The following is a 14796-nucleotide window of genomic DNA, read 5'->3' as shown; positions in this document are numbered from 1 at the left end:
GCACCGGGCGGGACTACAGCTCCCGGCGGCCCGCGCTGCCCGCCCCTCCCCGCCCCTGCCGCAGAGCCGGGCGGGCCCCGCTCCCGGTGCAGGTGGCCGGGCCTCAGCGGATGCCCCGGAGTCCGGTAAGAGCGTGGCACCATCCTCCCCATCCCGCTCCGTCAGCGCCCGGCGCCGCCGCGGCGGCCGCGCTCCCTCCTCGCGGGCGGCCCCGCGGGGTCCCCATCAGGCGCCGCGGCCCTGCGGGCGGCACCAGGGTCCCTCCCCTCCGCCGGTGTCCGCATGAGGTACCGGGGCTCCTCGTGGGGCACCGTGGCAAGCGCGGGGACCCCTCCGTCCCCCGGTCTCCCCACGAGCGCGCCGCGGGCCCTGGCCCCGCCGAGAGCGGCCGTGCCCGGGCGCTTCCGGGGCCTGGCGGGTTGGGTGGCGGGGCCTGGCTGCGTCCCGGTGCGGGGCCCTCCCGGCCCTTCTGCCTCGTGTGATGGGGCTGGGCAGCGCTGCTCGACCTCCCTGCTGGGTCCCCAGGGGGGTGACACGGGGGTCCCTGCCCTGGGCAGGTGGGGGACAGGTGCCTCCCAGGTGCCATTGGCGCTGGGGCTTCTCACAGCCCGGCCACCTGCCCCTTGTCCCCCCGGCACCCGCTCCTCGGGCTCGGTGCTCCCCGGGTGGGTCCCCGCGCTTTGCCTCGGTGCCTGCTGGCTGTGAGCTACAGGCATGGCTTCGTTTCCTCTGGGCTGATGCAGCTGGACAAGACCTGAATCTGTAACGCAGGGCTGGAGGTCTCGGGCAGCCACACACCGGGTATCTGTCAGGAATATCTCCCCGGATATCTGTCAGGAATATCTCCCCGGGTATCTCCGTAGGAGGCACCGGGATGCCGGAGTGAGGTGGAGATAGGAGCAGAGGATAACAGGGGCTTGCCTGAGCCTGCCTTGCCTTCGAGCGGGAGATTAAGCCCTTTGCTGCCCACACAGAGTGGGGCTCCCCCATTGCTGCCTCTCCACCTCTGGCGGGTGTGAGGCTGTAACCGAGGGCCCAGGCCTGTGTGAGGCACAGTAGTTTGATGGTGATCTAAAAGCTGCCCTGTTTAAATGCAGAGAGAGGCTCCCAGGCAAAAACACAGCGAGTCCTGTCCTGCTAAAAGGCAGTGTTGTGGGACATCACATCTGGGACTAGGTGTTTGGTGAGGACTGTTCAGAGGTCACTGGCACAAAGGGGAATCTCAGGGTAAAGGCTATGGGTGGGAAAATGTCTCCAGGTGTCCCTCTGGGAGGGGTGTCTTGTGCTCTGATGCATCCCAGCCTGCTGCTGGTGGCACAGCTCAGAGGTGGGACAGCCAAGGAACAAGATGTGACCATGTGGCACTGCCTTGGCTCCCACCCTGCCAGCATCTGGTGTCAAATCCACAGAAGCTCCTTGGATCTGAGGGACACTGCACAGAGCAGAGGGAAAGCCACAAGTGGCTCCCAGCCCCACCAGTTGTACTAGAGCCCATTCAGGGCTTCCAGCTTCAGAGCAGCAAATCAATCTTCAAGAGGGAAATGATGCAAATGTTTCCTTCCTTTTTGGCCTGTGTCCATGCCAGGAAGGGCCAGTTTTATCTAGGAGCTGTGAGGGTCACATCTCTGTCATTTTCCTCCTCCCAGTGCTATTGCCTGAAGACAAGACAGACTCAGACTGTCTCTGAGTCTCAGAGCTACTTCTGGGGTTTGTCTGGGATGGGGACAGGGATGCTGTTTTGGAGGGACGAGTACTAGAGACAGTCACTGTTCCCAGGGAATGGGACAGGGGCCTGGGCACTCCTGGCAGCAGTGACAGCCCGTGTTCTGCCCACTCCAGCCTGGCCTCATCTCTGACCTGCTCTGGCAGTATCTCCAGCCTATTTAGGCCAGGAAACTGCCTGCTAACATGGGGGTTTGCAAACACAAGCAGAGCTCAAAGAACTGAGTTTCCTGTCCCTGATCCTGTGTGAGCTGTGTTGTGGAGCACGTGAAGCTGTGCTCTTCCAACAGCTGTGGTGGCTGTCCTGGAGCCAGGCATGCAGGAGAGCTCATGCTCGGGGCCTGGGAGACTCTGGATTTTAAGGACAGAGGGATTCTGGGGTAGAGTGGAGGCTTCCAATCATCTGTACACAGCGTCCTGCCATGACTTTGCTCACACATCCATGGAAGTGACTTTATCCTGCATCTCATCTTGCTGGGGCGTGGCCAGACCCCTGGCTGGTGTGCAGGATGTGGCTCCCCAGGTGGGAATGGCCCGGCTCTCGTGCTGATGGCTCAGTTGGAGGCCACCTCCAGGGTCAGATAAAGTTACATCTCTGGGAGCTCTGGGCTGCTGGGTTACATCCTCACTGCCAGCAGGACTGATGACTCAGGGACCTCATCCAGGAAATTGGGGGCTGCTCGGGCATCCCACGCCCATGGGGTTGTTATCACCAGGTCCGTGGTGCGTGGGTTGATGGCTGTGGTTTCTCTCTCCATGCAGGCCACAATGCTGCGTTTGGCTGCCTTTGCAGCTGTGCTGCTGTTCCTCAGGGTCACTCTGGAACTGTCCTGGATCCAGGCCATCCCTGCTCTCTTCATCTTCTACCTGGCATCTGGTGGATGGGAATTCTTCCTCATATTCCTCAAGACATTACCAAGGGATGTGAGGTAGGTATGCTGGCTGGGATGGTCCAGCCATCCACCCCTGGCCCTCTGCTCTGCCATGGTGTATGTGTATGTGTGAGCACAGTCCCCGACTCCTTGCACAGCCTGGGTTTCTGCTGGCATCTGGCCTGGCTGGAAGGAAATCTCCCTCTGCCTTGTCTGGGTGACCCCAAACTCTCGGGCAAAGTTTTCCCAAGAAGGATAGATTTCAGCTGAGCTCAAAGTCTATTGACTGTCCTTGTACTTCACCCTGTCCCTAAAGCTGCTGGCGTAGCACCAGCTCCCTGTGCAGGGTTTGTTCTGAATTGGTATCAGGCTGTGCCAGCTCCTGGCAAGGATATGGCGGGGAGGGAGTGGTGGTACCTCTTGGAGAGCACTCGAGGCTCAGAAATGCCCCTTTGATCGGGGACATCCCTGTCTGCAGACTTCCAAACACATCAGTCCCTGGCTATGAGCCTCTCTGCAGATGTGCTCTGCCCATGTGCCCACTGCTCAGGGGAGCACGCAGAGCTGCTGCTGACCTCAGGTGGGGTCTGGTGTAAGTGCTGGGCTCTTGCAGCTCCTCAGAAGATCCTTGTGCTGTGCTGGCTTTGCTGAGGAAGTGATTCTGCAGGGTCTCTGAGTAGATGCCCTCTTGCTCCCCCTCTTTTGGCAGCACGGGGCTGGTCCTGCTGCGGGTGAAGTGGCAGGTATGGAGGCACGTGAAGGAGAAGAACACCATCGCCAAGATCTTCCAGAAGACCGCAAGGAAATATCCAGAGAAGACAGCGCTGATCTTCCAAGGCACAGGAGAGAGCTGGACCTTCCGTCAGCTGGATGAGTACTCCAACCAGGTGGCCAATTTCTTCTACGGCCAAGGCTTCCGCTCGGGGGACGTGGTGGCGCTTTTCATGGAGTCCCGCAACCAGTACGTGGGGCTGTGGCTGGGGCTGGCCAAGATCGGCGTGGAGACGGCCCTGGTGAATTCCCACCTGCGCCTGGACGCCCTGCTGCACTGCATCAGCATCTCCAGCTCCAAGGCTGTGGTTTTTGGTGCGGAGATGATGGAAGGTGAGGCGCTGGCAGATGTTTTGGGAGCGCTTTGGAGTGGAGGGAGGCGTGTCTAGCTGGTGGGTTCAGTGTTCCTTTCCTGCCCACCACAGAACAGATCTGGAAGAGAATGGACAGTTGAATCATCCAGGAATTAGATTTGTGCTTGGTTTTTTTTTGTTTATTTTTCATTCCTTTGGACACTGGGCAGGATCTGGAGTGCAGTGCTGTCTGCCTCCCAGGCAGGTCAGCCTGGGTATGAGGATCCTTCCTTGTGTCTCTCCAGTCCATTCCCAGCATGGAGACCTGGGTTGGACTGGGCCTGCCCCACTGCACAGGAGGAACCTCCCCTTGCTCTCCATGGCTGTTGCTACATCCTTGCAGCACCTTGGCTCCAGTTCCTTGTGTGTTTCAGTCCACACCTCTGAGGTTGAAGATGTCAACAAACCTCTTGGCAAAGAGGTTTTGGATGGGGGAAGGTGGAAAACAGGATCTTCTGGTCCCTGAAGAGGTCTGGGCTGTGGCCCCAGCATCTGTTAATCATGAGAACAACATCTGCCTGGGATGGCTGTGAGCCCTTTGGGCAGTCTGCCAAGCACAGTGGGGGTACCTGGGGCAGGCTGTCCCTCAGGCTGTCTGGGAGGACAGGGGGTCTCTGTGCTGTAGCCACCCTGCTGCTTTTCTCCAGCTCTCCTCTTTATTTCCTCAGCAATGCAGGAAGTGCAGCCCTCCCTGGATAAATTCGTTCATCTCTTCTGGTCTGGCGATGAAAATCCTAAATCTGTTCTCCCTGGTGCAAAACACCTGGACCCCCTCCTGCAGATGGCCCAGCGACACCAGCCTGCTCCCCCTGCTAAGGGCTTTCTTGGTATGTGCTCAGCTCTTGGGGCCAGACATGAAGTGGTGATTTTGAGGGTTACAACTCTGGCAAGACTGCTGGGGATGCTGATGGCAAGGGGTGTTTGGGATGGGTCTTACTCCAGTGTTGGAAGCCCAGCCCTGTGTGGAGCAGTGTCCTGTCATACCCTCCGTGTGTCCAACAAACCTGGGGTGATCCTAGGATGTTCTTGGAGCTGCTACATGAGAGCTTTGGCTCAGCTGGCAAGAGTAGAGTGTTTAAATTTTGTTTGTCCCCCTCTCCTGGTTCAACCTGGTTCCTGGTCACATTCCCAATTCCTAGATTGGGAATGTGACCCTGTCTCCTCATTGCTCCCCAGATAAACTCTTCTACATCTACACCTCTGGCACGACGGGGCTGCCCAAGGCTGCCATTGTGGTGAACTGCAGGTAAGGCCGTGGACAGGGGCTCGGGGAGGATGGGGCTGAGCTCTGCCCTCTCCTGGCACAGCAGCCCTGGCCCTGCTCCTGACATTCCTTCTCACCCTGCCCTCAGGTACTTCCGTATGTCCAGCTTGGTTTTTTACGGTTTTCGGATGAGGTCTGATGATGTGATCTACGACTGCCTCCCTCTCTACCATGCTGCAGGTAACGTGTGCCATACAGAGCATCCTGGCACTGGCTCTTCCCTCAGCCAAACCCTAGAGGCTGGTGTGGCCGTGATCTCCATGTTAAGGAGGTTGAGACTGCTGCTTGCAGTGTGTGACTGAGGCTTTTCTGCTTTTCCCCTGGAAGCCAAGAATCGATCTGGCTGACCTTTGGAGCAGGGAATGTGTGGGGAGGGCATTATCCTACCCTGCTTTTGGAATACCTGTTCTTTATCGCTGCTCCCTGTGGAAAGTAAGGGGGGAAAGTCTAGAGGAAGCAGTGCTGCCTGCCTGGCTGAGATATGCTGGAGTATTTAGGTGCAAAGTGCTGCCCTGCATGATACTGCCACGTGTCTCCTCCCTTGTGCAATGGCCCTGGGGGCTTTGGCTGGGCAAACCCCCACTGCTGTGAGCCAGCCATGGCCTCTGCCTTGCCCTGCCAGTTCTTTCCCTGGGTGGGCTGGGCTGGAGGTGTTTGGGGACTGAGGGTTTTCCTGGCTGCTTCTCTGCAGGGAACATCGTGGGCATTGGGCAGTGCCTGCTGCAGGGCGTGACGGTTGTCATCCGCAAGAAGTTCTCAGCCTCACACTTTTGGGAGGACTGTGTGAAATACGACTGCACGGTGAGGCTGTGAGGCAAGGGGCCAGCAGGGAGTGGGCAGTGAAGCCTGGGGGTCTGTGCCAGGGAGAGAGCTCTCTATGGGGAGAGCCCAGCTGCTGGAAGTGGGAGAGGCCTAGATCAGTTCTGTCTGTCCAAACCACCTGTCACAGTGGTGGGGCTGTGTCCTTCTCACCTGGGCTGGTAGCTTCACGTGTCCTCCTCACGTTCCAGCATTAGCCAGGAGATAGTGGATGGGTTTCACAGCCTGGAGAGGTGGGTTAACCAGGGAAGGACAGGCTGGATGACTTAGCAGAACTTCTCTTTTTCACTGCGGCCTCTTAGCAAACTTTGAGTGTGTTGTGCCATTCAGTCCTGCCCTGAAGCAGCCTCAGAGAACCCAGGGCTTGGCAGAGGGATCCTAGTGAGTCTTTCCTCTCTGTTGCTCCCAGATCGTGCAGTACATCGGGGAGATCTGCCGCTACCTGCTGAACCAGCCGTACCAGGACGCGGAGCGGCAGCACCGCGTGCGCATGGCCGTGGGCAACGGGCTGCGCGCCTCCATCTGGAGGGAGTTCATGGCCCGCTTCGGCATCCCCCAGGTGGCCGAGTTCTATGGGGCCACCGAGTGCAACTGCAGCCTGGGAAACTTTGATGGCAATGTAAGGGCCCACCATCCTCTCTCGTGTCCCAAAGGGTGACAGATCTGCTGGCCTGGGCAGGGTTGGAAACCCCAATGGGCTGTTTGCTCCACCCACCCAGAGGGGTTTCGGCTATTGTGTGGTGCCACCTCTGGTGTTCTGGGAGCGTGTAAGCAGTGGGTTCAGATGGGATAAATGTCCTTGCTGCCCACAGCTCTGAGCTGTTTCTGTTCTAGGTTGGGTCATGTGGCTTCAACAGCAGGATCCTACCGAATGTGCACCCCATTGGTTTGGTGAAGGTGGATGAAGACACTATGGAGCTGATCCGGGGACCGGATGGTGTCTGTATCAGCTGCAAACCAGGTGAGGACAACCACAGGGATAAAATCCCCTCAGCCCAATGGGAGTGTGACTATTTCATAATACCTCAGGATAATTATCCTGGATTTTTATCCTGAACTCTGCTCAGTTAAACCACACCAACCCTTTTTGCTTGGGGGGCTGGGGGTGGTGGTGTTCCCCCCCCTTCATCCCCTCTTCTCACTGCAGGGGAGCCGGGGCAGCTGGTGGGTCGCATTGTCAGGAGCAATCCCCTGCAGCACTTCGATGGCTACCTGAATCAGTCAGCCACCAACAAGAAAATTGCCAGGGACGTGTTTACAAAAGGGGACGCTGCCTATCTCACAGGTGAGGCCAGCAGGACCCCTCTATCTGCTGGGAATGAAGGACAAAGGCACTATGTGGGAATGGAAACTCTGAGATGCTCCAGGGTTGCTCCTAGCCAACACCTCATGGTTTTGCCTGTTCATTGCTCTCCAACAGGGGATGTCCTGGTGATGGACAAATATGGCTACATGTACTTCCGAGACCGCACCGGGGACACCTTCCGATGGAAAGGGGAGAACGTCTCCACCACGGAGGTGGAGGGAACGCTGAGCCGCATCCTCAACCTGACGGACGTGGTGGTGTATGGCGTGGAGGTCCCAGGTAGCTGAGAGGGAAGTGGACAGTCAGGAGAGGCAAGCAGGCCTCCAACACTTGGGTGTGAACATGTCCTGCATGTCCAGATTGATGAGGGCAGGCTGAGGCTCCCTGTGGGCAAGCTGGGAAGAGGCCAAAGGGGTGTGGCTAGCAGGAATGAGAGGGTTTCTCATTCTCTCAAGCTTTGGTCTGATTCTGGCTGGTTTGTAAGGACCCTGTGTCCTCTCTGGCCATGACTGTGACTGCAGGGTGTCACTGGTAGCCCTGGCCACAGGGTGATGACACAGCAGTGACACAGCTGGATGTGCCAGTGCTTCAGTACAAAGCAGGGTCTTGCTGGGGCAGGGCAGAGGGGAGATGATGCTACAGGGACAGTGTGTCTGAGTGCTCTTCATTCTCTGCCTCTTAGGGGTTGAAGGGAGGGCAGGAATGGCAGCCATCGCTGACCCAGAGAACTCCTGTGACCTAGAAGACTTTTCCAGCAAGCTGAAAAAGGCCCTGCCACTGTATGCACGCCCTGTCTTCCTGCGGTTCCTGCACGAAGTCTCCAAGACAAGTGAGCCATGGCATGCACAGTCACGCTGGACATGGAGCTGGGGGAGCCTGGGAGGGGAAAACCTGGTGACAGAGATCACTCTAGTGTGGGGATGGAGCCTCTCTGCCCCACAGAGTTCCTCAGGTCGTTTTGAGGCATGGGAACACAAGGCTGGGTCTGGGGCTGTACAGGTGTGGTGGGGATGGAAGTGTGTATGGCTAGTGAGCCCTTAGTCCTTCTTCTGTCCCCATTTCAGGCACTTACAAGTTCCAGAAGATGGAGCTGCGGAAGCAGGGCTTTGACCCCGCACTGGTGAAGGACAGGTTGTATTTTCTGGACTCCAGGCAAGGCTGTTACCTGCCACTGGACCAGGCAGCGTTCAGCAGAATCCAGTCCGGAGACCAGAAGCTGTAACTGGTGGGGCTCAAGCCAGGCACCTCCCAAATCCTGCTGGGGAGAGGGGGCAAGGCAGGCACTGGGGAAGGAAAGGTTCACAGAGTGATATAAAAGGCACGCTAGAGATTTTATTTGACAAGTTTTACAGATAAGGGTTTGGGAGGAGCACACGGGGGATTGAGGGGAGGGGGATGGTCTCATACCAAAGCATTGACTCATTATGGCTTTATTTTCTGCTTGATACAGTTGTGGTGGTCCCATGCCATGGGAGGGGCAGGGCCCTGGCCAGTTGAGGAGGGGTGGGGTGCCCCTGCCATTCCACTTTGCTTTTCCTGTCTTTCCCTACCTTTTCCTGCCTGCAGCCACCCTTCCTTGTGAAGGCCATGAAGGGACCGGTGCTGGGCTCTTCCCCACTTCTCTACCAAGCAGCCAGCTTCTCCTTGGCACAGGGACCCAGTTGGCAGAGGGAAGGTGGGTGCCAGGCTCAGCCCCTTCCCTCTGCTTGGCCTTGCTGGTGTTGTGTGTCTGCTGTGAATCAGGGGAGCAGGGTAGTGTTGGGCTCAGGAGGGGGGCAGAGGTGTGTTTCTGCCATGCCATCTCTCTCCTGGGGATGACATTTCTGTTTTTCACAAGTACACGCACATTATATTATATTATATCTATATATATATGTGTGTGTGTGTATATATACATATATATATATATAATACACGCTGACTTTTTTTTTTTTTTTCAATCTTAATTTATTGTCCGTACTTTTGAATGTGTCTCGGGTTTGTGCAGTAGGTGGAGGGATAGCCCAGGCCTGTCCTCTCTTGGAGAATGCTTTTCTCTCACAGGGAGGTGGGATGCTCATCTGGGACTGATTCACCTCTTCCAGCGTGGGTGCAACTGTAAATGTCCTTGTGGCCTTGCTCCATGGTGGAGGACATGAGCAAATCCCACTATCTTGTGGACACTTCTCTGGGTCTTTTACTTCCATCTTTTGTGGATGCAGCATTGTTTTGTGGACCTTCTTCCTTGCTGAAAGCAAGTGGGAGAGTGGGAAGAAGGGCTAAGTTTGCCTTTGCTTAGATGTACTCAGGAGGTAACTTGTCAGGGGAGAGAATATCCTCTGGAGGGTGGCCTCTGTGAGAGCCTGACTTCCTGTGCTCTGCATCCCTTCCCAAAAGAGCCCTCCCTGTCTCCAGCACCAGAGCAGGGCCCTGAACTGAAATGTCTGTGTGAAACACCTGACTTGTGCTATGTGAATTCCCCATGTTGTGTCTGATATGAAACAGCCTCAGCTGCGATGTTCAATTCCAGTTCTCAGAAAACAAGCAGAAATTTCTCTTCCAGAGAAAACTCTGGGTTGGGTTGTTTTAGGTTTTTTTTTGTTTTGTTTTGTTTTATTCTTGGTTTGTTTTTTTTTTTTTAATAATTTGTTTTTATGCTTTTAGCAGGGTTACTCCTTAAAACAACATCTGTCTTTTGTGAGGGCAGGGTGTGTCTGCTCTTCTAGCTGTGCTTCCACACCAACGTACCTGCCTGCCTCAGTCCGTCCTGGTCTCACAATTAAACACAAGTATGGGTCTATGCTGCTGTTTCCTACCTCTTCCTTGTACAGTCCTGCTTCGTGAGGGAAGGTGGGGGACTTTGCTGGTTTGGGAACTGCCACTCCAGAGCATCACCTCCCTGTGTGCATTTTGGCTCATCTGAGAGCAGGGGGAACAAGCCCCTTGCTGCTGGGTTTAATGACTGTGTGAACACAACATGTTGATCAGACCCTCCCCAGTTTCCTCCACTAACTCTCCACACCCCGTTTTTCCTTGTTCTGTCCTCAGCATTGCCATCCCAGTTTGTTCTGGCCCAGTTCTCCCTGTTTACCCTTGGAGATGTGGTTCTCCCACCCCTCTCCTGTTCTCTATTTCCTCTTCCTGCTGCTTCTGTGTTTGTCCATGCTGAACTTCCCAGCTCATTTCTGCCCTTCCAGACAAGTTTTTTGGTAGCCATTCCACTTCCCCTGCTGCCAGAACCATCTTTTACACCTTCTGCATCCAACCCTGGTGAATAGGAGAACCTGGCTCCTTCTTGGTATGGGGCTGCCAGGGACAAATGTCTTCCATGAGCCTGAGTGAAATGTGTTGCCTGGGGAGCCACACCATAAGAAGAGTGTTGGAAATTTGCATCCTTTATATATCAACTTCACCTTTGGACATGTTCAAATGGGTGTCCTCTCCAGCATCTCTAAGCTGAATGCTTTCATTTTAGTTTTTCAGTCCCCTGGGTGCTCACAAGCCTCTGTCCCAAAGCAACCAGTGGAAAACAGACATTATCCCCACAGCCCTGCAGCATCAGGGGACTCAGCCCTCAAACAGCAGCTTTGCCACGAAATTTACCAAGGAAATTTTGCATTTAGGGATCATGTTTAGGGGCCGGGGCGCCGGTGCAGGGAGTGCAGCACTCTGCAGGTGCTCTGCTCCCACCTGCGGGCTCTGTTCCACCCGCAGCCGCCAGAGGAGGGCAGGCTGGGCTCGGCAAACGCCGCCCCTCGGGGGGACACGCTCCGGGGCTGTGACAGCCCTCGTGTGCTGCTCAGAGCCCTGCAGGAGCGGCATGTTGGAGTGGGAGGGTACCACGCAGGATGGGGGCCTGAGGTGAATTTTGGATACAGATGATGGTGCTGGGTGTGAGGCTGGTGGCAGTTCCAGGCACTGGTGTGCACTGTGCCCAGGCTCCTGGCTGGAGACTGTGCCTGATGGAGACCCAGACACTGGAGACTGTGCCTGATGGAGACTTGGGCAGCAGCAAGGTCACCAAGCTGTGCCAGGTGACCTTGCTGGTCACCTTGCTGCTGCCCAGGAGTGGTGGGCAGTGACTGGAACCACTGGGGCTCATCCAGCTTTCTGCTAAAGGCAGTGAGGAAAAGCTTGGCCACCCTGAAATCAGATCTGGGGTTATCTTGAGATGCGTGGTTTAGAGTGGTAGAGGGGGATATAGGGGGACCCTGCAGGAGAATGTGCTGTGCTGAAGAATGAGGGGTTGCAGGGCAAAATTCAGCACTGTGTTTCTGTGTGTCTGAGTGCAGGGTAGGTTAAAAAAGCCTACCAAAGGAAATGATGCATTCAGGGCACTGCCTGTTAAATGCAGATGTGAATAGCTCTGGAAGCTTATGGAAATATGGCTGTTACTTGTTTGCTGGTGAGCCCATACAAATGGAGACTGGCTTGAGTTGCTGGATTTTGGAAATTGATGGGAATTACAGGCCTGTGAGAGGATCAGGATGTAGCCCTTGCTGGTGCCAACACAAGTCAGGAGCTGGGCCTGGCTGGAGCATAGCCAGGAGCTCACCCCAAGCCCTGCATTTTGAGCTGGCTGAGAGGAGGGGGAGCTGCAAGATTCAATTCAGGCTAGAGGAGCAGAATGAGACCCCTCCCCAAGGTGAGAGCTCCTGCTCTGGGGAGATGGGAGGTGCTGAGTCACTGGGAAAGAGCTCAGCAGACATCACAGAGGGCTCTGGTACTCAGCCCATCAATAGCAGAGACCTGCAGGGCTGTGCCAGGGGGCTGGGGCATGCACATCCCACACTCACCTCTGTGCCAGAGCATTCCCCAGGGAGAGGGGAGCCCAGGGAGGTGTGTTCAAACCCTGAGCTGTGCTCAAAGGAGCCCCCCTGTACAGCAAGGCTGGTGGGGGGGGGTTGGTCCCCTCTGGAGATCTGGTGCCTGGGGACCATTCACCACTGGCACTGTTTGTCCTGACTGAGGAGGGTTGTGTGCACTTGGCAGTGCTTCAGGATTCCCTGAAACACCCAGCTACACCAATCAGAGCTTTTCCACTGGCTGTCAGCTTTGGCTTGAAATCCTGGGGCCTTTCTAAAGTCCCAGCTCCTCTGGAAAAATTAAGTTTATGTGCCAGTGTCCCTGCAGCTCTTGGCCCAGAAATACAAGTGCAGGTGTGGTGCTGAGCCTGGGATCAATGCTGAGACACAACACTTCCAGCAGAGAGGTATTTGGAATGAAGTAGCCGGTGTTTAATCATCTGATTTTTAAAAATATCTTCTTATTTGCGCAGTTTTAAGGAGGAGGCTAATTGAATCCTCTATGATTAGAGACACCTTGTGAGACATCCCTCCCCTTTGATCAATGCAGTAGTCTGGCTCAACAGCTGCCTGTAGATAAAAGTCCTATACATAAAGTATGAAGTATTGTTCTGTTTTAATTAAAACACTTAAAATTCTGTTTGCATGAGGTTAAGAAAACATTAAAATCCTTTCCAGGGTTATTATCAAACTGCTAATTTAAGCAAAGCCAAAGAGCTTTACAAACCAAATGTACTGTTCCCCATGGAGATGACTGCTTCTCCCAGACCCTGTGTCCTGGACAGTGACAATATATCAAGACAAAAAATGTGCCAACTTTTCTTCTGGTCTGCTCTAGGTCCAGCCCAGCCAGGCCATGCTTAGTGTGGAAACCTGGAGTATATTTTAGCCTTAATGCAGATGGGGGCTTTTCAAGTTGCTCAGAATCTTTCTGGGTGAAATTAATTTCTGCTGCTGAGAAAGTCTGTGACAATCTTTAACACTGCATCTCTCCAGCCTCCTCCTGCCACTCTTGGTGTGCCAGAGCCTTCCCAAACAATGACAGCTGCCTGCTCCTCTGCACTATGGGGAGCTGGCTTTGCCTTTAAGCAGTGACAGGGAAATATTCTGGACTAAAGAAGAGACTGTCCTTTGGTGCACTCTTTAGAAATGGAAATACTTGATTCCCCTGAGTGGTTCCAGTGTAACCAGGAGCAGAGCCAGGAGTGGCTTCTCCCTCTCCAGTTCGAAGGGACTGTTTGGCCAGGGATTCCACCAAAAAGATGGTGTGTGAATGTCTCATCACGCTGTATGAGAGGGGAGGGACAGCAGCTTTCCTTCCCAAAGCAAAGAGGCTTCAGGAGGGAAGAGAATGTCCTTAGGGCTGTTTGCTGCTGAGCTGCTGGACAGCACAGGATGGCTGGACTGTGCGGCTGAGCGAGCCTCGGGGAGCAGGGATGGGTCCTGCTTTGCTTTTTTTGAACCTGGCCCATTTCAGTGGCAAATCCCACTTTCCAAAGTAACCTTGGTTTTGATCTGCTTTTCTCTTGGTTCATTAAAAGTCCACACATAGGCACAAAATCATGGCAGGCCAGGCTCTGGGGGAGCTTTGGGCAATGGAGATCGTGCAGGACAGGCTGGCAACCCCAGGAATTGCAGGCGATGGTGATGCTGTCCAAGTCCAGGAGGTATTCCTGCTCAGGATGTGGGTCACTGCCCAGATCTTCCCTGATCCCTGACAGATGATCCCAGGCTTGTGAAGCGGGAAATGACCCCTCCTGTTACAGCCCTGCCTTCCTCCATTCCCATCCCTGAGGGTGCCGAGCAGCCTCCCGGGGCCCCCAGCATCCCGGGCAGGATTTGTGCCCTGATCCTGCCCTGGAGGTGACACCTCCCACGACCCGCCCGGGGCTGTGCCAGGGGGCCCGAGGAAGTGAGGGCAGCCAGAGCCCCGCTCCTGCCCCCGGCCATGCGAGTGGCTCGGCAGGCCGCAGGAAGAGGCTAACAGCGGCGGGCGAGCCACCCCCTCAGCTTTGAGTATCACTTTCAGCTATTCTGAAGGTTAAACGCCTGTTTAGAGCTCCCTATTGAAGGTAGAGCCGGGGGTGCGGCATTGTTGGGACGCCCTCCCGCTTTGTCTGGCCGCTTTGAGGGATGCCCTGAATGGGAAGCGGCCCCCCCAGCCCAGCACCCCGGCAGAAGGGCTCCCGGGGGAGAGCCGCTTCCTCCCGCCCTAATGACATTCAGCCCTCCATCGGTTCAGCTCCCGCTTTCTTTCTGCTGCAGTTTAACCCGGGCACAGAGGCCGGGCTCCATCTTACTGATCTCTGCTTGACACCCAATTACCACATGAATGGCAGAGAAAGGCTGCAAAAGGCTTTAACTCCCACTGACCCTCCTTCCCCTCTGCCTGCTTCCCTCTCTCCCCGTCCTACCCCCTCGCCTTTCTCCGCCGGAGGGAGTTCAAAACTGAGACGGGGAAATCAAACAAAGCCCCGAGTAAGGAAACCCATTGTCACCGCCTCCGCGATGGCTCCCCTTTCGCCGGCCATTGTTCCCCCTGAAGTTTGACTTGCTGTGTGGAAGGATGCGAGCAGCTGTTTGCGCATTCCCCTGATGTTTTATTGAAAAATAATTGAATCGTCAGTTCGGGGCTCTCTGATAAAATGTTTCCTCGTAAGGCCAGGCCCTGCTGTATTTATAAACTACGTGTCCCTCTAGAATGTGATGGCGACCTAAGGCTAAACCCTCAGTGGGGGAATGGAGGTGTGTTCCTTCTGCGCTCAGGGAGAGGGAGAAAGCGGGCAAATGGTAGGGAAAAGGCAGAAGATGGGAATGAGACAAAAGAAATTAACCCTCTCTTCATTGCCAGGCTCAATTTCCAACCTGTTCCCTTTGCAGTTGGCTCTGTGGGAGGGGAATGGGA

At 55.4% G+C, this 14796-nt stretch overlaps 1 protein-coding gene across 1 annotated transcript; it reads left to right on the top strand.

The window, feature by feature from the left end:
- The first annotated feature begins 37 nt into the window (after positions 1–37).
- Positions 38–9886, top strand: SLC27A4 (solute carrier family 27 member 4). The gene is made up of 13 exons (XM_063175046.1): positions 38–125; positions 2485–2651; positions 3304–3698; positions 4387–4545; positions 4895–4964; positions 5071–5162; positions 5674–5783; positions 6211–6420; positions 6636–6762; positions 6949–7086; positions 7222–7386; positions 7790–7936; positions 8172–9886. Exons 1-13 carry the CDS (start codon positions 111–113, stop codon positions 8327–8329), a joined length of 1953 nt encoding a protein of 650 aa, XP_063031116.1. The 5' UTR covers positions 38–110; the 3' UTR covers positions 8330–9886.
- Positions 9887–14796: the final 4910 nt, after the last annotated feature.

This window comes from Melospiza melodia, chromosome 22 (genome assembly GCF_035770615.1).
Source record: "Melospiza melodia melodia isolate bMelMel2 chromosome 22, bMelMel2.pri, whole genome shotgun sequence".
Lineage (NCBI taxonomy): Eukaryota > Metazoa > Chordata > Aves > Passeriformes > Passerellidae > Melospiza > Melospiza melodia.
The sequence above is the reverse complement of the archived record's forward strand: the minus strand, read 5'-3'. Positions and strand labels throughout refer to the sequence as shown.

Excerpts from the sequence above, each read along its gene's own strand:
- SLC27A4 (XM_063175046.1), top strand. Across the intron at positions 6,421-6,635 it reads TGGGAAACTTTGATGGCAAT|GTTGGGTCATGTGGCTTCAA; the intron begins GTAAGGGCCCAC and ends TTTCTGTTCTAG. Across the intron at positions 7,937-8,171 it reads GCACGAAGTCTCCAAGACAA|GCACTTACAAGTTCCAGAAG; the intron begins GTGAGCCATGGC and ends TCCCCATTTCAG.